General features: G+C 42.0%; 1 protein-coding gene across 1 annotated transcript in view; it reads right to left on the reverse strand.

The window, feature by feature from the left end:
• Positions 1-22,730, reverse strand: part of ECT2 (epithelial cell transforming 2) — a 1,537,379-nt gene that overhangs the window by 726,543 nt on the left and 788,106 nt on the right. Inside the window, exon 14 of the mRNA XM_044070772.1 lies at positions 15,733-15,843. Within this exon, the coding sequence (XP_043926707.1) occupies positions 15,733-15,843 (111 nt within the window). The remainder of the gene's footprint in view (positions 1-15,732; positions 15,844-22,730) is intronic.

A 22,730-nucleotide genomic window follows, 5' to 3' on the forward strand; every position in this document is an offset into this window, starting at 1 on the left:
AAGGAGTTCTGTGCTCCTGGCAGAAACCTTGCCTGAAGATTGAGCTGTAAACTGAGAGCAGTCTCCCACAAAATCATTGCTTGCCTGCATAGAGGATAAGAATGCGTTCCCCCTTGCTTGTTGATGTACCACATGACAGTTGTGTTGTCTGTTAGAATCAACACCTGCCCTGGAAGAAGTAATTCCTTGAGAGCAATTAATGCAAACTGGACTGCTAACATCTCCTTCATGTTGATATGTAGATGTTGTAGTCTGACAGGCCACTTGTTTTGTATCCACTTCCCATTTAGATGAGCTCCCCAAGCTTTGTCTGAGGCATCTGTCGTTAAAATCTGACTAGCCTCTGGCCGGGTCACAGAGAGTCCCTTGTTTAGGTGACATTCCTGAGCCCACCACAAAAATTCCTTTTGAATGCAAGGTATTATTTGAATGACAGTGTCCAGATCCTGGCAGTGCTGTGTCCATACATTTTTGAGATACCATTGTAGCTTCCTCATATGCAGTTTGGCATTGGGAAGTACCAGAATACAAGATGCCATGAACCCTAAGGCTTGAAGGACTGTCCTTGCAGTCAGCCCGGACTGATGAAATAGTTGATGGAAGTAAAGGGATAGACTCTTTTGTTTGTCCGGGGTTAAAAAGGCCATCTGGGATGCTGTATTCAGTCTCACACCCAGAAAGCACATGTCTTGAGAGGGTACTAGACTGGACTTTATTTCGCTCACAGAATACCCTAGGCATCTTAGCACTGCTATCACATATTCCAAATGATGAAGAAGCTCTTCTCTTCTTTGAGCCAGAATTAGGCAGTCGTCCAAATAAGGATAGATCTGTATTCCTTTTAGTCTGAAGAAAGCTATCACTGGAGCCAGAACTTTCGTGAACACTCTGGGCGCAGTAGATAAGCCAAAGGGCAATGCAGAGAACTGATAGTGAGAAGTCCCAGCTCGAAAACGCAGATACTTTCTGCAACTTAGTCTGATAGGAACATGAAGGTAAGCCTCCTTGAGATCCAAAGTTACCATCCAATGATCTTTGCCCAGCAGAGGTAAAAGCTGCTGCAACGTCAACATTTTGAACTTGGGAATGTCCAGATAAGTGTTGAGGATAGACAAATCCAAAATTGGTCTCCACGTGTTCCCCTTCTTTGGTACTAGCAACAGGCGAAAATAAAATCCTAGGCCCACTTCTGGCAGAGGGACCGGCTGTATGGCCCCTAGTCGGAGCAACAGAGAAACCTGATTGTGAGCCTCTATTCTTTGTTGAGGAGGAACGTCTGGCATGCCTTGGAAAGGAGGCAAGGTATGGAAATAAAACCTGTAGCCGTGGTGTATGATATCCAATACCCATCTGTCCTGGGTAATTAAACTCCAATTTTCTTTGAAAAGTGCCAGCCTTCCCCCCAAAGGTGCTGCCAGAAGAGCAGGCTCTGGCAGCTGAAAAGGTAGGTCATTGGGTCTGTTTACGAAAGGACTGACCCCTGCCTTCACCCGAAGCCTGTGCAGGAGAACTCCCTGTTCTAGGCCTGAAAGAGCCCTGAGCTCTGCCCTTACCACGCCTAGATCTACCCCTAGACTGTGAATCATAAGAAGGATACGTCCACCCTTTAGTAGGCCAATTTCTACTAAACTTTGGAGGCTGGACCTGCAAAAAATCTTTAACAGTCTGCATAGACTTAGCCTTGTCTTCCATTTTCTTTAAAACAGTCTCAACAGGAGGACCAAACAACACGTCAGATTGTAAAGGAGCATCTAAAATCCTTGTTTTAACATGTTCAGACAAATTCTGATCCCTCAGCCAGGCGTGCCTGCGAAGAACTGACCCAGTGGCAGCCACCCTAGACGAGGCCTGTACAGCATCAAAACCACATTGCAAAGAATGCTTACCCTCCTGTTCAGAAACATGCACTAAATTTTGCAACTCCTTACAATCAATACCTACTGCCAGAGCATCAACCTTAGATTTCAATTGTGAAAGGAGATAATTTTGGTATTTCAACATGTGAAATTGGCAATTCAGAGCCCTCATAGCAAGAGTGGAGGAAGTATAGACTTTCTTGCCCCATCTATCCAAGGCCCTAGCCTCCTTGTCTGCAGGAACCGGATTCTTAACAACAGAAGCCTTAACACCTTTAGGCCCATGGCTAACAGTTTCTGGGTCTGCCCTAGGACTCTTAAAAAGATACTTATGAGCTTCAGGCACCCTGTAATACCTATCCGGCTTAACAGGAGCAGGAGGCAAAGAATCAGGATTAAGAGAAGCTTCCATAACATCTTCCACTACATCCAAAACAGGAGGTATAGCCAAAGGCCTATGCTGGGGTAACAACAGAAATTCCCTAAGCCTTTTCCTGGAATCAGAGAAGTCCTGACCTTCCCACTAAAAATGCTCCCTCATGGAATGAAGAGTTTCTGAAAAAGAAAAATCCTCAGGAGGGGTAGCAGAAGGAGTAGAATCATCCACATCAGAATCAGAATAAGGAGAGTACTCCTGCAAGTCTTCAGCCGAAGACTCTGAAACATCTGAAGCCTGCTCAAAACCCCCCAGCTCAGGCTCCACCCTAGGCCTCTTATCAGGAGGGGGCATAGAACCCCTGATCAAAGTAATCAAATCTTCTGCCATTTTAAGCATATGCTTCTTGGGCACAGTACCAGAAGAGCTAGGGGTAACACTAACTGAAGCTAAACCTGGCCTGCCCCTGGGGGAAGCCTTTGAAACAGAAGGAGAGGGCCTAGCCACCTTAGGAAGGGAGGGAGTATAGTAACATGGGAAGCGCCCTCAGCCTGACTAGTCTGGTGAGAGGCCAGATCTTGCAAGAACAAGGTCTCCCCTGGGAACACAAAGAAACCTCCGTGGAGCCACCGGCTCCACCGACACCTCTAAAGAACCGTCCTGGTACAGACGGTTCTTCTAGCCTAGGCTTAACCGCCTTGTCCTTGCGCTTCTTTGAAGAAGCGGGCGCCGGAGCATCCGACGGCATTTTATAGTTACACCGCTTCCCAAAGACTAACCTCGCACAATCCAACCTTCTCTTTATAGTGCGTTTATTAAATCTAGCACAACAGCAACAGCCAACAACGTCGTGCTCAGGCCCTAAGCAAGGAATACACAAAGTATGATAATCTTTATGCGGTATCTGTTTCCCACAAGAAATGCAATTATTAACTTTTTCTGACATCCGGTAAATGACTGAGGCAAGAAAAAACTAAAATATTCCCCAACGGGGTACTTAGCCAACTTTGAACTCGGTCTGAAACTTCTAAATCGAAAAATCTCAGAACGCCAACCGGCACTTGCAATACTGCTTCTGCATCAGACCATGCGGCAAAAAAGACTGAGGATATGACGTCGGTCATGCGCATTTCTACCCTGACGTCCTGACGTCAGTCAAATGCGCCCTGACCGACGTCAGCCTTATACTTTGATATTCGGGCCGACTGAGGACAGCGGACTACCCAAGTGTAAGGACTGCAGCAATGTGAGATGAAGAACATCACATTTTTCCCAAGGCAAGTAAACACTTACCCAAAACTTCACAAAAACACACCATAGTATCTAAAACCCACCTAGGTGGGGGTAGTGCTCCCCAAACGCCCCTTAACTACATACACAAATTCCAGGATCAGACTATAGTGGGGAAAAAGGGCATATTTCCCCATGTTGGGCAAGTGTTTACCTGCCCTGGGAAAAACTGTGCGGGTAAGGATTTCAGACGTTGTTTTTGTCTCGCAAAAATAATGTTAGAGTATATGCGCGGACCCCACACACACACATCCATACATGTACACATACATACACATACTGTGTGTGTGTATGTACACATACATACACATACTGTGTGTGTGTGGGTGTGTGTATATATACATTTATTTATTTATATATATATATATATATATATACACACACACACACACATATATATATATATACATATATACACACACACACACACACACATATATATATATATATATATATACACACACATATATATATATATATATATATATATATATATATATATATATACACACATATACACACACACACAGACACATATACACATACATACACACACAACTATACACTTTTTCTAATAAAACGAACAAAACCAGAAGTATATGAGGAGGGAGGGAAGTTTCCAAAGGGAATATACCGGAGTCTGGAAACTGTACTCCATCAATGCAGGCTGCTCAGGAGTTTCACCTGAGAGAGTCCTACAGGTGGCACAAAGACTAAATTAACAGTTTGTTGCAGGGGTTCAGCTTCCCCTAATTGGGGGGGGGGCTTAGCCAATCCCCTATCACTGGGAGTCAGAGGAGGGGATTCTGAGTACTGGAAAGATGCCAGTGTGAGTTTGTCCTGGCACCGAATCTATATGCCATTGAGGACGTGTGAATGGACATCACAGGCAGCCTTCAGGAATATCTCTGCCTCCAGTGCTTCCTTCCATGCCTTTTGAGCTAGGATGCAAGTGCGGAAAGTAGTGTGTAGCCCTCTGTTTACATATCACAACACTGCTGTTATCTGTGGCCACACTGAAGACTCAAGATCCCATAAAGTTTTGATGTTCTTGAAAGCCAGTCAATGCTTCCTATATGTTTATGCCCCTTCCTCTCTTTGGGACTCCAGGAGCCTTAGTCTCCAAAATCCTGGATATGGCCCCCACAAGCTAAGGCATCCAAGGTTAGGAGCTGATTTTTGGCAGGCCGCCTTGACTTACTGGTCTCATCCACTCAACTGTTGTCACACAAGGCAAGGCTGGGATGAGGCATTCCAAGGAATGGTTTTACTGTTCCCAAGGGTTTTTACCTGATGAAACTGACTTCCTCATGTGATTTAGGAGTCTACCTTCTTAAAAAGCCTTTGATATTGTTGCAGCCAAGTAGGCCTCCAGGACAACATCTGGGGCTGGGTACAAATTTGATATGTGAATATTCAAGCAGAGTTCCATCTTACTGAAGTGTTTTAAGATCATATTTAAGGATCTGTACACCTCCTCCTCTTCTGATGGAGTGTGGGATAAAGTGATTCCAACCAAGGGGAAATATGAAAGCTCTTGGCTGTGTAATGACCAATTACTTGAACTAGATACTTTGTGAGCACTCTATATGCAACAGCCTCCCTTTCTTTGCTGCCAGCTCTTAACTGATGTATCCTTCTTACCCTTAAGTTGGTATCATTGGCAACACAAGACAGCAGCCTCTCTCTTAGTTATGAAAAAAGCTGTATGTGGAAAGTAACACTGCCTGAAGTTCTTGTCTGGTGCACTGCTTAAGGCAATGAGCCCATCAGTATTGAAATGGTACACATTGTCGAAGTTACATTTTGCTTCGGCACTAGTAAAGCTGGATGCGCATATTATTACTCCTGTAAATATTGTACCCCTGGTGCCTACTAGTCAGCCTGCATATAAAAAGCCAATATAGTTGGTAGAATTTGCCTACATTAATACCTCTATCTGAACAATGGCACTACAATATCACTAAGTTTCTCCTAGTAGCCTTACACAAATGTGAACCTAGTGTTTAAAGACTTATCAAGGGCTCTCTTGCAGTGTATTGAGTGTTTGTTTTAACCTACATTTCTGGCTTTTAGCAGTACTGAATGAATGTAAATTATTGCCTTACCTGCATAATATAACTTCCTGTACTAAGTTTACTTCTTTTTTTCTCCCTCTCTTCCAAGAGTTCCCAGCTCTGCATCCTGCCTATTTCAAATCCAAAACCTAGAGTTTACCTGCCTGCCGGCTATGGACCCTTTTCAAAATAACCTGCACTCCCACTGGACTGTTATCCCAGTACCCTTCCAATAAAGAAGTAAACATCTATGTGTAGTCCCTAAAATGACAGTAAAGCATATGCTTGAAATTTTGTACTTTTGGTGATTAAAAACTCGCTTCACAGCCAGGACAGCCAGCAGCCATACCCCATCTCTACCCTGAAGCTAGCATACCTTCTCTTCTCACTAGCGCAAGCCCCTTCTCCAGAGTATTTTCTCCCTTCCCAATTCCCTGATCAGCCTTTCTCCCAGATAGAACTTCCAATGCAATATATAACATGTCCACTAGGTGGCACCCTTATTCCACTCAGTCCCACACCTTATTTAGTTAGCCCTTTGGCTTATAATACACAAGATGGAGAAAACCAAAACACAACTCCTGAAAAAGTTATATTTAGACAGTAACCTCACCGTCACGGCTATGTTTGTAAAGCAGCGTGCAGGCAGACTCGAATAAAGCAGATAGGTTTGTATCCAAAGATGAAAGATTTAATAAAATCTCATAACAAACGCAATGCTAAAAATGTTAAAATACATTCCGTATGTTAAGCGTTCATCTGTGTATCGCAGACTTCTTCAGAACAGCTGACTAAAATGCATTACAATCCATTTAAAAAAAACTTTGGCGCCAACCTGATCATTGATCATTTAAAGTGCCAGTGCATACTTTTAACCATAACTAATTCAGACTGTGAAAACAATAAATGATTAATTGATTATGACATTTATATATTAAAACTTTTACTATTAGAACTAAATATCCTAGTAATGTAATAAATAAAATGTTGTGATATACATAAATAACCAACAGTAAAACTAACATTATACTGATTCACTTAACATTAATAATAACCTACTACCAAATACAACCTAATAAAGTAGATAGCAAAAGGTGATCATTTCAAGCAAACAGAAAAGGTTTTATAGAAATGAAATCATTTATACCCGCTTCCCTTGTAGAATCGGTCAATACCTGCCAAATACTTTTTTTTTTTTTACTTAATGCTTTGAAATTACCTCCCCTATTGGAAGTAATAACGATCAATAATGGCAAAACTGAAGCTGTGTTGTTCACCTTTTTTCACTATATGTCTATATAGTGCATTTTTTGTATCATGCATCCTAATTCTATACATATGATCATAAATTCTTTTCTTAAATGGTCTCTCAGTTTTGCCAATGTAATAGGCAGGACAATGTACTAGCCAAATAAATGATATTTTTACTATTACAATTTTCCCTTCTAAATTTTATATAGGTCCTATTTAAATCCTGTAATTTAATCCCCTCTCTCTCATTAATCAAACACTGATTACATGACCCACATTTGGTAGTACCTTTGATATGATTGTTAGCATCTCTTTTCATATAACTTACTTGTAACAATTTTTTAATGTTCAAACCCATCTTGTAAACAAAACATGGTTTTCCCCCTAAAATGTCTTTTATTTCATCAGCAACAATTAAATTCTTCCAATGCTTATTAAGAATATTCATAACATCATTCACGTATGGCGAATATGTAAGTGTACAGACTAATTGGCACATTTTCTAACTTTCCATTTTTCAGCCTATTAATATCTTGACCTATTCCTAATATGGGTGGGTACTTATTTCCCCATTCCTTAATGACAAATTTTGAAACATCCTTTAACAGCCCTTCCGGATAGCCACTATTCATAAACATAGAAGTAATAAAATCTATTTCCTTAGCCATCACATCATATTTAGAGGACATTCTGGCTACTCTTATACATTGCCCCTTAATGTTTTTTAACATATGTCTTGGGTGATGGCTAATAAATTCCATATGTCCATTCGAAAATGTTTTTTCCTATATATCATTGATTGGAATCCCATATCAGTATGTTTGATATATGTATCCAAATATGGTATCCCATCATAGTTGGCATTGTGTGTAAATTTAAGGAAACTACTTGTGTCATTCAAATAATCTATGAATTCATTGATCATTTCTACTGGCCCTTTCCATAAGTATACCCGGGTAGAAATGATTTCATTTCTATAAAACCCTTTCTATTCTTAGCTTGAAATGATCAACTTTTGCTATCTACTTTATTAGGTTGTTTTTAGTAGTAGGTTATTATTAATGTTAAGTGAATCAGTATAACGTGATAGCTTTACTGTTCATTTATGTATTTCACAACATTTTATTTATTACGGTACTAGGATATTTAGTTTGTTCTAATAGTAAAGGTTTTAAGATATAAATGTCATAATCAATCATTTATTGTTTTAATAGTTTGAATTAGTTATGGTTAAAAGTATGCACTGGCACTTTAAATGATCACTGATCAGGTTGGCGCCAAAAAGTTTTTTTTTAAATGGAGTGCAATGCATTTTAGTCAGCTGTTCTGAAGAAGTCTGCGATACGCAGATGAAAGCGCTTAACATATGGAATGCATTTTTTTAAACATTTTTAACATTGTGTTTGGTGTTATGAGATTTTATTAAATCTTTCATCTTTGGATACAAACCTATCTGCCTTATTCGAGTCTGCCTGCACGCTGCTTTACAAACATAGCCGTGACGGTGAGGTTACCATCTAAATATAACTTTTTCAGAAGTTATATTAATACATTACAACTCTGTTATTCTAAGCTCTGCTCTTAACATACTCAGCTTTAAATCCTACTTTTACAATCATCATCTAGTTATTCTCTAACCTGCTCCACTACTGTACTCCCACTTATCTACACAGAACTAAACTTACCTAATAAACCTCTTCCACTGATTGTTCCTCTCTAGCTCCATCCTTCTTTTGTGTCTACTCGCTCTGTTCACCCTGCGGGCTCACTACACTCCCCTACTCCCATATCCCACTCACCCCATTGGTCCTACCTATATACATCACTTAGCCCTCCCTCCTACATATTACCCAATAGCAGCTCCTTCCTCTTCTCCCTCCCACCCAACACAGGAATTTTCCCTCCTCATTCCTCCCAATTACAGCCTTCCCACTTAAACTCTTCACTTTTTCCACCCTACTTAAAGCCCACTCATCTTTACTAGATTTCCAAAAACATTTCTCTCCTCCTATACCTTCTCTGCTTCATAGACATCCTCCTTTCTCCAAATCCTCTTATACCATTCTTCTTTTCCTCAATATGCTTTTCTTAAGTCCCCACTTCTCTACACCCCTTGCTTCCTCATTGTCTTCCTAATTCCTCTCTACTACACCAGCTCATTCCCCTCCACTGCTTATTACTACCTACAAAAATAACCTCCTCACAACCACACCATCTCCAATCCTACTTGCATTACTACTCAATCTCTTCCTCACACAGCCTAACCCACTTCACCTATTCCACCCTAAAATCTTTACCTCTACAATTAAGAGACCGTCTCCTAAACTACTCCTGGATTTACCAAACCTCACACTATGCAAACTCAAATTGCTAAAGGATGCCTCCTTTAACAACCTAACCCTTGCTGGAGATATCCACCCCAACCCAGGTCCTAGTCCCCCTACTTGCAACACCTATCCCCTATCACCTTCCTCCCCCCCACAACACCCTAAAAATCTTTACCATTAATGCCCAGAGTCTTAACCACAAAGCTAAGCACTTTCAAGCTTGGCTATGCCACAATAAACCAGACATCTTAGCAATCTTTGAAACTTGGCTCAAACCCCATATCTCCGATGCAGAGATCCTACTCTCAGGATTTAATATCCTCAAAAATGACCGACCAAATAAGGGGGTGACTCTGCCTTAGTATACTCCAACCTCCTCACCTTAACACCCCTCCAAACTCCAATTGCACATTTCCAGAACACAGAATTAACTGCTGGACTACTATAAATGAATAAACACAAGAATATCTGCATAATAGCCCTTTATATCTCTCCTGGTAACAATATATCTATCCTTGAGGATAGTCTCCTATGGGCCTCTACTGAAATTAAGTATGAAACTTACATTTTAGGAGATGTAAATATTGACTGGAACCAAATTAATAGCACCTCTTCCTCTCTATCCATCAACCTCTATAACTTCTCTCAGATAATTCACTCAGTCACCCGACCGAACAAAGTAAATCTCCCTGGTTCCACTTTAGACTGGATCTTAGTATCTGATCCTAATAAAATAATTAACTCTGGCACAACTCCTGACTCCATCAGCGACCATTTCCCAGCTTTCATTCATCGCTCAACTTACTCTTCCCCTCACCAGCACCAATATAATTATACCCATAACCACAGTAATTTCAACACCACATCCTTCTCAAACATTCTCAGACAAATGAAAAGGCAAATTCTCAACTCCCTCGCCCTCTTAGACACTCAACTCCCTCGCCCTCTTAGACACTCAACTCCCTCGCCCTCTTAGACACTCAACTCCCTCGCCCTCTTAGACACTCAACTCCCTCGCCCTCTTAGACACTCAACTCCCTCGCCCTCTTCGACACTCAACTCCCTCGCCCTCTTCGACACTCAACTCCCTCGCCCTCTTCGACACTCAACTCCCTCGCCCTCTTCGACACTCCACTCGCCTCTTAGACACTCAACTCCCTCTTAGACCCTCCACTCCCTCGCCCTCTTCGACACTCCACTCCCTCGCCCTCTTCGACACTCCACTCCCTCGCCCTCTTCGACACTCCACTCCCTCGCCCTCTTCGACACTCCACTCCCTCGCCCTCTTCGACACTCAACTCCCTCGCCCTCTTCGACACTCAACTCCCTTGCCCTCTTAGATACAAGAGGATACAAACTAATACATCTCCTTGGCTATCCAAAGATACTAACAAAATTATGCACCAAAGTGACAAACTTTGGAAGCTCTACCAAAACAAACTTCTCAATACCCTGCTCCTGTACAAACAGCACCGGAACCTAGCAAAACAGCTAATTACCAAGGACAAAAAAATCCTACTATATTAAACGCCAGTACAACAACAAGAACCCCAAGCAATTCTGGAAATCAATAAACCCAGTGCTTAATCCAGGATCCAAAAATAATCCCTGTCCTGACCCAAGCAAATCGAACCTTGATCTAGCCTCTGAATTTAACTCTTTCTTCTTAGAAACTATTTCTGACCTGAGCAGGACCTTCCCCAACAATAACCCTCCAGCCCCTCTCTCTTCCTCATCCAACCCCACTAATAACTCCCCTCTTGTTCGACTTCAAACCTGTCTCTACTAACTCCATAAAAAGACTACTATCCAAACAAACAGTGCTCTAATGCCCCTGACAATATTCCCTATGCATTCATAAAATGTGCTGCTGATGGCTTAGCTCTCCCAATCAGCATTATAATCAACAGATCTATAAAGGAATCTTATGTCCCCAAACTCTGGTGCTCAGCCTATATTCTTCCCCTTCAAAAAGGCAAAAAACACCAGCATCTCTAACTTCCGCCCTATCACTCTGCTCTCTCCAATCTCAAAAATCCTTGAAAAGTGCATTCACCTCCAACTTTTGCCTTACCTGGCCCTAAACAATCTTCTTACACCTACACAACATGGTTTCCACCCAGGTCATAGTACTATAACTGCTCTACTCACTTTCTTAGAAACGGTCAATCTACCCAGAGATTCTGGACATCAAGTCTCTATTGTTTTGCTTGATCTGTCCAAAGCATCCGACACCGTTTCACACAGACACCTTCTTCATCATCTCAAACCTCTCTCTCCCCAAGCACTATATCCTGGTTCTCCAGCTACCTATCAGAACTCAGTCAAATGGAAGTACTCTACCTCTTCCTTCTTACCTACCCCAACTGGCGTACCCCACAGGGATCTATCCTAGAGCCCATGCTTTTCAAGATCTTCATAAACAACTTTCATACTGCCATTCCTGATGCCAAAATTATTCAATATGCAGATGATTTTACCTTAGTCTGCTCTGCCTCTAACCTCTCAGAATTGCTGTCTAAAACCCAAACTGCCTTCTCAACCACCTAAAATTGGATGCACCAAATCCACATCTCTCAATGCAAACAAATCAAAAATTCTATTCCCTACCACAAAGACTACTCCTACAACAAAAATGCCTTCAAAGTACTAAGTCAAACTAACTCACCTGCAGAAGTGGTTCCTTCCACTAAACTACTTGGCAGTACTACTGACGAACATCGCATGTTCGATATCCATATTCAACAAAATATTAAGAAAACCCACCAAAAGCTAGGTATGCTGTATAGGAATAATCACTTTCTCTCATACTACTAGGAATACTGTAGCCACCACTTATCTACTGCCTTCCTTATTATATGGAGCGCCCCTGCTAACTAACCTATCCTTCTCTATTTCCTCCAAACTAGAAAACTGCTATAATAAAATCTCAAAATTTGCTACCAAATCTAAACCTTCTATCCATCACTGCCTTACCCTAAGGTCTCTAAAGTGGCTTGAACTCCCAAACTACTTAGACTTCCTCCAACTCACCACTGCACACAGACTTGTATATAAACCCAACTAAATGTCCAGCGCTAATATCTCCCCCCCATACACCCCCAATAGAACCTCTCAGATCTGATCAAAACCTAATTGCTATCACCAAACCCAAAAGTACAGCAAGCCAACTTCTCCTCGCCGTCTCTCTAGGCAAAAAATGGGATTCCCTTCCTCCCTCCCTAAGAACCATACCAAACTCAGAAAACTTCAAAACTCAGCTTACCAAACACCTGGCTACAAAATGGAAATATAACTGCCACCATCCAACCTAATCATCTTAAGTACATTCCCCTGGGGGTTTTCCCTCTCAGGTTCCTAAGCCCTCAAGAACTCTCCTTCAGCTATGCTCCCATGAGCATTTTCTAAGCTCTCCCATCTGTTAGCTACTTATTTCATATGATTTAATGTAAATGTTGTATATAGCTTTCCATTACTAATTTCTGTTCTGAAATTGTGCATGTATAGTGTATCCTCATTTTACTTAAAAGTATGAATATAAAATATGTTCACACTTAATATCAGAGTGTGCACACTAAAAAAAATGTATAAACAAGTCCACACCCAATGCTTTTCTGCTAATTATGCATATTTTCAAGGTACTTGTAACTGTTCCATATTATGTAAGACTGACATCCTTGTATTGTTGTATCGAATCTGTATTTTGCATCTTGGAGCTTTTCTCCCTAGACCTCCACTGAAAACTGGTCACTTTCACCCAGTGGACTTCCCCGGTAAACAAACTGGAAATAAATAAAATAAAATTTTGGCTTGCCTCCAATTAAACAGCAATTACTTTGTAGAGTAATACTTGCTCTACTTAAAAATGGGAGGACGGGGGATTTTCTGCTCAGAAGCAGATATCCAAGCTTAATGGCTGCATAAGTAAAGATCACTAAATACTACTTGATCTTGCTTTCATGAGTATATTTGACAATCGTGATACCTAGCAACCCTCATTTTTATTTCCAAAGTTAGTGAAATATTCATAACCCTAATCTTACATTTCTGACTTACTAACACATTGTACGAGTGGTTACATGTACTATATCAAGAGGAAAAAGAGCTGCACATAGCCCCTTTATAGTATTACAAAGGTTAACTATTCTGAAGTAAATTTTAGACAGTACTCACATGAAAGGAATCTTTCCTTTAAATTAAATGGTCTACCAGTAGCACTCTACAATAAATAAAATTTTAAATTCATGGCTAAAAGAAAAATACATTCTTTGGCACAACCTGTGAAAATACACCAGTAGTAACCCAACAACCATGGTAAGTAACCTGTATGAAGTGCACTAAATTTTACTTTAGAACAGATGTAAAGGCAGTAAAAGTGACATAAGAGTACATTACCTTTCCAGCTTAACTCTTATCCAAGTTGTTATAACTAAAGCTCATGTCACTATTTCTGTCGAGGCCCCAACGAATTTTCCTTTTAAATTTACTTTCTGAGCAATCAACTACATCTCAGTAAATCCAGTTTTACCCAGGTTTTGCCATATATCCTTTGCTATGCCTTACCATGGCACAGAGGAATAAATCCTTGATTACAACCCAAGGGATCCATTTCTGACTAGAGTAGTCAAGTGGGAAAGATGGACCACAGCTACTGATGCTAGCTCACCCATCCTTGTGGAAAAAGAAATTGGTTAGACCCACCATAGCACCAATCCTTATGAGGAAACTCCTGAAAAGGCTAAACTCAGACAAGGGTCATATGCCCCTGCAAAGGAATAAAGCTTACTGACTGCCACATCTCACTCATGGGCCAGACTGTCTGCAATAGCTGCACTGGGGGGATGCATTTCTGCTCAGAGAATGTTAAATAAGACTCCAATGACTGAAAGAAAATCAGCCTTAAACTAGCATGACAATTTTACACTAAAATATGTCACAGACTATCAGACAATACTCCTAAAAGCAGCAGGGTAAGGAGGCCTCCAAACCTCGTGTGGTGAGATCAACAAAGGATTGCTCCACAGTGGAACAATCAAGACACTTGGACTGTGATCAAGCTTAATGTAGTGCAAGTGCAGCAAAGAACTCAATATCACATCACCTCCTTCCATGAGGTATAGTCCAAAAAAGTAAGTTAGGACAACTCAAGACCACCTTTGTTCAAAAAGGAAATAACCAAAATGAACAAAAAAATCAAAGGGGAAGGAACCCTGAGACTTCCCCCCAAATGAGGGAGCCAGTAATCTAGTGAATGGTGAATGTCATGATTTGGGCCAAATAGGGCGAGGTTTGCACTAGGTTGGGCATAATTACTCAACTTAACTGATAAACACAATTTTGTACTACAACGTAATACTATTATCAAAGTTTGATTCTACTACTTTCATTTAACAAGAACATAGCTGGAAATGCGACAGTGGATCCAGTCTATAACGGACCAATTTTTCATTTTCATGCATTATACACGTTTCCTTTTCTAACGATCACTCATTTCATCATTAAATAAGCTGCTGAATTCCGGTCTTCTTATAAAACTCACTCTTTCTCCTGATTATTCTGCATGTGTTTTTAACACAAATTCCATTTATTTTTATGCAATTTACTAATTTCCTTTTCCAAAGATCCTGACCCTCTATTTCCTTTACCTGCTTTACAATATCCGGTACTTCAGTTAGAGTTGGTTTACAGTTTGATTTCCATTTTCTAGTAATTGCTTTTTTGGCAGTCAACAGCATTAAAACTTAGCAAGACTGACTTACTCTGCGGAATTCAGATCCTTTATCCCAGTTTAAAAGAATCATTTCCTTATTTACAACCATATGCACCACCAAACATTCTGATGTATTCTGTAAGAAATAGTAAATTTGCCAACTTGTTACATTCCCCAAAAAGCACGTTCCCAATTTCTTCTCTCCTTCACACCACACCTTCAGTATTTTCTGTCTACCCAAGGAAAAATTCTTAGAAGTCTGCTTGAGGTATAAAAATAAACGACAAACACCCCCAAGCAAAAATTCTAAATGTTCTGGATTTGGTTGCACACAGGGAAGCCCTACAGATATTCCCTCATTGTTCCTTTGTAAACTGCTTTTTTAGCCTCTCTTCCTAATTTTTTCTTCTTCATATTTGCTTTATCCAGTTCAGCAGTACCATGGTAGAAATTACTTAGGGCAAAAATGCACAAGGCAGGAATGCCAGCCGAATGCAGCCATGCTCACATACCCATACACAGACACCAAAGGCAGTTCAGCATCTCAAATTCACTTATCAGACCTTTGGAATTTAGGAGAAAACAAGACATCTACATTCATGGAAAACTATATTAAACTCATCAAGGTCACCCCCACCAAGAACCAAACTGGCTAAGTAAGCATCACGAACCAGCAATTTTAATCCCAGTATCACTGTGCCTCCATATCTGGGAGAGCCTGGAAGACATCCCTCACTGTGTTGGAAACCATACAAAGAATTCTACAACAATCCCATTATAATGTACCAAACTATCAAATCTGTTTAACAATTTTAACAACCACTCAAGTAAAACACTGTATAAGAGGAGAGTAAACAGTCATTACCTTTAGGAATGCGTGAAACCTTGGTTTCTGCTTCTCACAATTCACTATGGTTAGTTTGCTCATTTCAAAGAAGTTTACAAAAGGTGGATAAGCTTTTACGAGGTCTTTTGACTGTAAGAGAGCATTACATTTGAGTTAGCTACAACTTAAATGAAATTACTGCATCAGTATATCTGGTATCAGGCATTGCATCATCATTCATGTATACTTAAAATTTACCTGGTTCCCCAACGTTCTAGGAATGAAAGTACACTAAATAAATCAAATTCACAGAAGTAAAATGAAATGAGACAGTGACTCTAGTAAGGTGTAAAAAGTACAGTTTTGTACCTACCATAAATGTAGATGTCCGAACTGGATAGCATCTGCAGTCATAACAACTGGGTTGTCCTGTCGTCAGGCAGCCCTGCAGTCGGCCGGATTCCAAAGTCCGGGTTCGGCTGATGTCGCACTTCACCCGGCGTCATCTCTGCTGGCCTCCGGGTATAAAGGCATCAGCCAACGCCATTTTCTTCAGTGTTTCTTGCCCCAGATGCCAGTTGCCCTTCCTGGAAGGCTAATTTTTGGATAAATGCCAATGTTTCCAAAAGGATAGAAGGCAAACTCAGAAAATAAGCATATATGTACATATATACAAACAAATACACCATAAAAGACTCCCCCCACTAGCTAGCTATTAGGAGGGTAAATACCCTAGGAGTACCACAGTGGGAAAGGAGGGAGGTAATCCTGACTGCAGATGCTATCCAGTTCGGACATCTACATTTATGGTAGGTACAAAACTGTACTATGTCCTTCATGGATGCATCTGCAGTCATAACAACTGGGTAGAATACCATAGCCAACTAAGGGAGGAGGAAAAATTTAGATTATGGTGTGGTTAGGATCCCTTGCAGAACAGCAGTGGCAAACCCTGCTCGGGATCTGGAGTACAATGGTAAGTTATAATGCTTGGCAAATGTATGCACGGAGGTCCAAGTAGCCGCCTCAATAATGTCCTTGGTTGCCACACCTCGTAGGAAGGCTGTGGTAGTGGCTGTTGCCCTTGTAGAATGAGGCCTTATGTTCTGTGGAATTGGTTTTCCATGGAAGGAGTAACAGAATCGTATGCAATTTCCTATCCATTTGGAGATTGTCTGTTTGGAAATTGCTTTTCCTTCCCTTCCTGTTGCATAGGCTACAAAAAGCTGGTCAGTTTTTCTGCTACTTTTTGTTCTGTCCAGGTAGTAGCGTAACTGTCTATGGACATCCAAGGAATGCAGCATTCTTTCCCTCTGTTTTGTGGGTTGGGAAAGAAGGTAGGTAGGTGGATTGCCTGGTTTAAAGACACTCTGGATATCACCTTAGGCATAAACGTAGGATTAGTCCTCATGGACACTATCTTGGTGGAAGATTAGGAAGGGCTGTACCGCCATTAGGGCCTGAAGTTCAGAGACCCTCCTTGCTGAGGTTATTGCCAGTAGGAAAGCAGTTTTCCACGATAGATGCTGTAGGTCCGCTGTAGCTGCTGGTTCAAAAGGTGAGAGTGTCAATTTTTCTAGCACAAAGTTCAAATCCCAAGCTGGCAATGGTGGTTTCCTTGGAGGTTTTACATTCTTGATTCCTCTGAGGAACTGCCTGAGTAAAGGGTGTGAAAAGACAGGTGGATCAAAGCTGTATTCTGCTGAAATAGCTGATGCATGTATCTTGATGGAGGAATAGGACAGGCCTGTATGTAGAAGCTCTGCCAGATACTCCAGAATGTTAGCCATATCTATAATTGACACATCTTTTCCTCTTTCAGTGCTCCAAATGACAAACCTTTTCCATTTTCCTGCATAGTTCCTTCTTGTTGAAGGTCTGCGGGCTTCAAGGATAAATGTCTTTAACCCTTTGGGAAAGTTCTGGGTTAGTTGCTGCTATGTGATGTTCCATGCAGTCAGTTGCAACGTTTTTAGGTTTGGATGTATGATGCTGTAGTTGTTCTGAGTTAACATCAAAGGCATCAGGGGTATTGGCCACATGTTGTTCTGAGACATGCTCCTCAGTAATGGGTACCAGTGTTGTCTTGGCCAGTTTGGAGCTATCAGGGTTATCCTTGGACGTTCCTCCTTGATTTTTAGTAATACCTTGTGTATCAAGGGAAGAGGTGGAAATGCATATGCTGTTAGACCTTTCCAGCTGAAGGAGAGCATCCACTTTCCATGCAAGTGGGTGGAATGTCCTTGTGCAGAATTTTTGAGTTGGTGATTGAGGGGAAGCGAATAGATCTATCTGTGGTCTTCCCCATTTCTTTGAGATGGTCTTGAAGATGTCCGGGTGTAGCATCCATTCGTGGGCATCCGATGTGGTTCTGCTCAATATGCCTGCTAGAGTATTGTCCTTTCCCGGTACAAATATTGCCTGTAACTGGATGTTGTAGCTTAGTGCCAGGTTCCAAAGCTCCAAAGTCATTCTGCATAAGGGGTATGAATGAGTGCCTCCCTGCTTGTTGATGTACCACATGACTGTGGTGTTGTCTGTCCTTATCATCAAATGGCCCTCTTTTAGAAATGGTCTGAAATTTTGGATTGCCAGTTTTACTGCCAGCATTTCTTTTAGGTTGATGTGCAGGTGGAGTTGATCCTGCGTCCACAATCCTTGCGCATTTGTCCAGCATGCGAGCCCCCCATCCAAGGTCTGAGGCGTCTGTTGTGATGGTTTGGCTTGCTTGATAGCTGTGAAAGGGTAGGCCCGGGTTTGACTGGCATGCTTGTGCCCACCATAGGAACTCCTGTTTTAGGCATGGGATTAGTGGAATTTCTGCTTCTAGGCTGTGCCTGTGTTGGGACCATAAATTCCTTAGGTACCACTGTAGTTTTCTCATATGTAGTCTGGCATGTGGAACCAAGATTATGCATGATGCCATGTAGCCCAAGGCCTGCAGGACTTTTCTTGCTGTTAACTTGTTCTGTTTTGTTAGAGCCAAGTAGTAAAGAGGAGTTCTTTTGTTTTTCTGCGGTTAGGAATGCCATTTGTTTTACAGTGTCCAATTCCGCCCAGGAATGTCCTTGTTTGGGATGGTATCAGCCTTGACTTTTGTAAATTGACTGTGTATCCCAGTGCTTGTAGCAAGTAAATGACCCTTTGTAAATCTGTTGTCAGCTTGCTTTTGTTGTCCCCTTGTAGCAGGCAGTCATCCAGGTATGGATAAATTTGGATTCCTGTAGTCTGCAGTGGCGATTACTGATGCCAGGCATTTTGTGAATACTCTGGGCAGTAGATAAGCCAAAGGGCAATGCTGAGAATTGATAATGCTCTGATCCTGCAAGAAATCTGAGGTATCTTCTGCAAATTGGTCGAATGGGGACGTGCAGGTATGCCTCCTTGAGATCTAGAGTTACCAGCCAACACTCCTTGCCCAGCATGGGAAGAAGTTGCTGTAGGGTCAGCATTTTGAATTTTGGGACAATGATGTATGTATTTAATGTGGACAGGTCGAGAATAGGTCTCCAACTTTTTCCTTTCTTGGAACTAGGAATAGTCTGGAGTAAAATCCTTTGCCTTGTTCTGTTATTGGCACTCTTTCCACAGCTCTCATCTTTGCTAATTGCATTATCTGCTGTAGAGCTTCTGTTTTTTGATTTGGAGGCAGGTTTGGCATTCCTCTTTTGACTGGTAAAGTGTGAAAGTGGAACCGGTAACCTTGGTCTATGGTTTGCAAAATCCACTTGTCTTTTGTGATGTAGTGCCAGTTTTTCGAAAATAAGGTTAATTTTCCGCCTAATGGAGCTGCTATTTGTTCCCTGGTAGGCGGATGTAGAGTTAAGTCACTGTGATTGTGCTGTTGTAGTGGTAGTGGCTGAGTCTGTGCCTCTGTTATTACCTTGCCACTGTCGTCCTCTGTAGGCACCTCCTTTGGATTGGTTTCTGCCTCTGGAACGTCTATTCCTGCCCCTTTGGGATCTTGTGGAATTAGGAAAGGACCAATTTTTGGCAGGCCAGTTCCTGCTAAACCTTGGGGGCTGAACCTGCAAGAAATCTTTAACCGTTTGAACAGGTTTTGCCTTTTCTTCCATTTTCTTCATTACCTGCTGGGCAGGTGTACCAAACAAACTGGTCTTATCCATAGGAGCATCTAACAACTTAGCTTTAACATGATCCGGTAAGACTTGTTCCTTCAGCCATGCATGTCTTCTTATCACTGTGCCAGTCATGGCTGATCTAAATGAAGCCTCCAGTGCATCATAGCCACATTTTAAGGAATGGTTACTAACCTGTTGTATGTTATTTACCATTTCTAATACATATTTCTTATCTATAGAGTCATCAGAGGATAGTTTTTTAGTTAACTGATCCAGCATAAACTCTTGGTATTGTATCATGTGAAACTGACAGTTTAAAGCTCTAGCTGAGAGAGTAGCTGAGGTATAAACTTTTTTGCCCCATCTGTCTAAAGACCTGGCTTCCCTTTCAGAAGGAATAGGGTTTTTTGCTGTGGTCGAGGCTACTGCCTTAGGCCCTTGGGATATAGTTTCGGGGTCTGCAAGTGGGGCCTTGTAAAGGTGATGATGCGTGTCTGGTACCCTGTAAAATCTGTCTGGTTTGGCAGGGGCTGGAGGTAAGGAATCTGGTGCAGAGCAGACATCATTAAAGGCATCGTCCACAACAGAGAGGACAGGAGGTATAGCTAAGGGCCTGTGTTGTGGAAGGTGCAGAAAAGTCCTAAGTCTTTTTCTGGAATCAGAGAAATCCTGTTGCTGCCATTGGAATTGTTCTCGCATGGCATGTAAGGTTTCCCCAAAGGAGAATTCTTCTGGTGGAGAAGCAGCTGGAATGGATTCTTCAGCATCTGAGTCTTCATAATTGGAGAAAGGAGCCTCTGGCTGGTCTGTAATATCTGAGTCATCCGCAGAATCATCAGAGGACACAGGCTCGGGGCTCTGCCCTAGGTCTCTTCTCTGGGGCTGAGAGGCCCTGTCTGGGTGAGATTGAGATCCCCTGATTAAGGATATTAAATCTTCTGCCAGAGTAAGCATTTGTGAACTAGAAGTAGGCCTGGTTGAGGGGTTTAACAGGCACTGATTTAGTAGACTTGGCTGCTTTAGCCCTGGCAAAGGCCTTAATGGACATGGCTGCAGGAAGCCTAGCAGCACCACGTGCTGGGGTAGAGACATCCAAAGGGATGGTGTCTGATAATTCACTAGAAGCCACTATAGTAGGTAAAATTTCAGAGGCCGATTCAAGTAAGGTAGCAGGAACCTCAGAAGTAGTCAAAGATTCAGCTGTGCTTTGATCAGTTTTCTCGGTTTCGGCCGAAACCGAGACACTCGCGGTTTGCTTAGCCATGGTTTCGGCCGAAACCGTGGACCGCGAGTGTCGGTCTTTTTCTTTGCGTTTCTTAATTTGGGTAGTCGGAGGATCCGACGGCATAATGTACGCAAATTCTGAACCGAAAAACTGTTCAGCAAACTCCGACCGACGCCTAAGCGTTCGTCGGTTGAAGGAAGCACAGGCCGAACAGGCTGCTACGTCGTGGTCTGGGCCTAAACAAGGCAAACAGTAAGAGTGGAAATCTTTATGAGGTATTTGTTTCCCACAAGTTAAACAGTTATTGACTTTTTCTGACATCGGCTGAGGCAAGAAAGAGTCCCCAACGGGGTACTTAGCTTTTAGAAGTCTTCGAAGTAGTATTCGGTAGTAGAAATCTCTGGATCCGACCGACCGGCACTTGCGAACAGCTTCTGCTTCGGGCGCCACGCGGCAAGAAAGACTGAAGAAAATGGCGTCGGCTGATGCCTTTATACCCGGAGGCCAGCAGAGATGACGTCGGGTGAAGTGCGACATCAGTCGAAGCCGGACCCGGACTTTGGAATCCGGCCGACTGCAGGGCTGCCTGACGACAGGACAACCCAGTTGTTATGACTGCAGATGCATCCATGAAGGACATCCTACAAAGTGCTGCTCCACTTCATGTGATTTCAGAGATACATTTATGTTTTGTTAAATGGTTTAGTCTAACTAGGTCTGTGGCCAGTTTTCATGGGACACCAGAAGTATTCATATTGAATAGGGGAAATTTGGCCAGAGCATGGGGGAAATTCCTTTTTTTTTTTCTTTGTGGTATTTTTTTTTTTTTTTACATTCTCTTGAGTTACCACCAACACAGGCAGATTATACCTCAGTTTAACATCTCGTATAGGACCATATGAGGTAACTAGGCTAAGGCCATTAGGCCCTTACAAGCCTAGCCAAAAGTTTAGCCCATGTTTAGACAAGTCAGCACCTGGATGCCCCTGTCCAGCAGGGACACTGGTGGAATCCCAGGGGTGTATATTTTATAAGGATGGCACCTCACGAAAGAACCCCATTTAAACTGCAGCACATTGTCAGTTCCGAAAACAATTCCTAACATCTGGTACAGGATCTTAACTCGCATCTAATTTTTGCTTTCTTTGTTCAAACTATATGTCAATCAGTCTCTTTCTAGTCATTTGGGCCATTTATTTCCTATCACTTGGAGAAGGGTCGACTACGAGAGGCTGTCATTCAGACAGCTATGAAGGATGTTTAAGATTTTACATATATTGCTTTATCCCTTCCCCCAACCTGATGAAGTACCAAGAGAAGCCTGCAACAAGAAGAGAAGGGCATCCCCTCACTTCTGCAAAAGGTGTTTGCTCTCTAGCAGCTTTGCCCTCCCTGCTGAACCACAAATTATCGTCTCCCCATTCCTCATCAGAGAGATGCACCACCTCTGTGCCCAAAGTATGAATCCCTTCTCGCTCCCTCAGAGGTACAAGCAGGTAGTACTCTTTAATACAAACCTTGCCTGCCCACATCCTCCAGTGACAGGCCCATTAACTGAAATTCAGTTGCCCGAGTCAGTCAGGAATCCTATCTTTGTACCACAAAGCCAGGCTATCCAGAGTTTTCTGTGGATCTAACTTTAAAGGGTAAGTGTGCTATTTAAGCCAATGACACTTGGTCTTTCAGCAAATGTGAAAATTTGTATCCCTGTTCTTGTAGTCCATCTACAA

Source organism: Protopterus annectens, chromosome 4.part1 (assembly GCF_019279795.1).
Source record: "Protopterus annectens isolate FY-2018-M chromosome 4.part1, PAN1.0, whole genome shotgun sequence".
In the NCBI taxonomy this organism is placed as follows: domain Eukaryota; kingdom Metazoa; phylum Chordata; order Ceratodontiformes; family Protopteridae; genus Protopterus; species Protopterus annectens.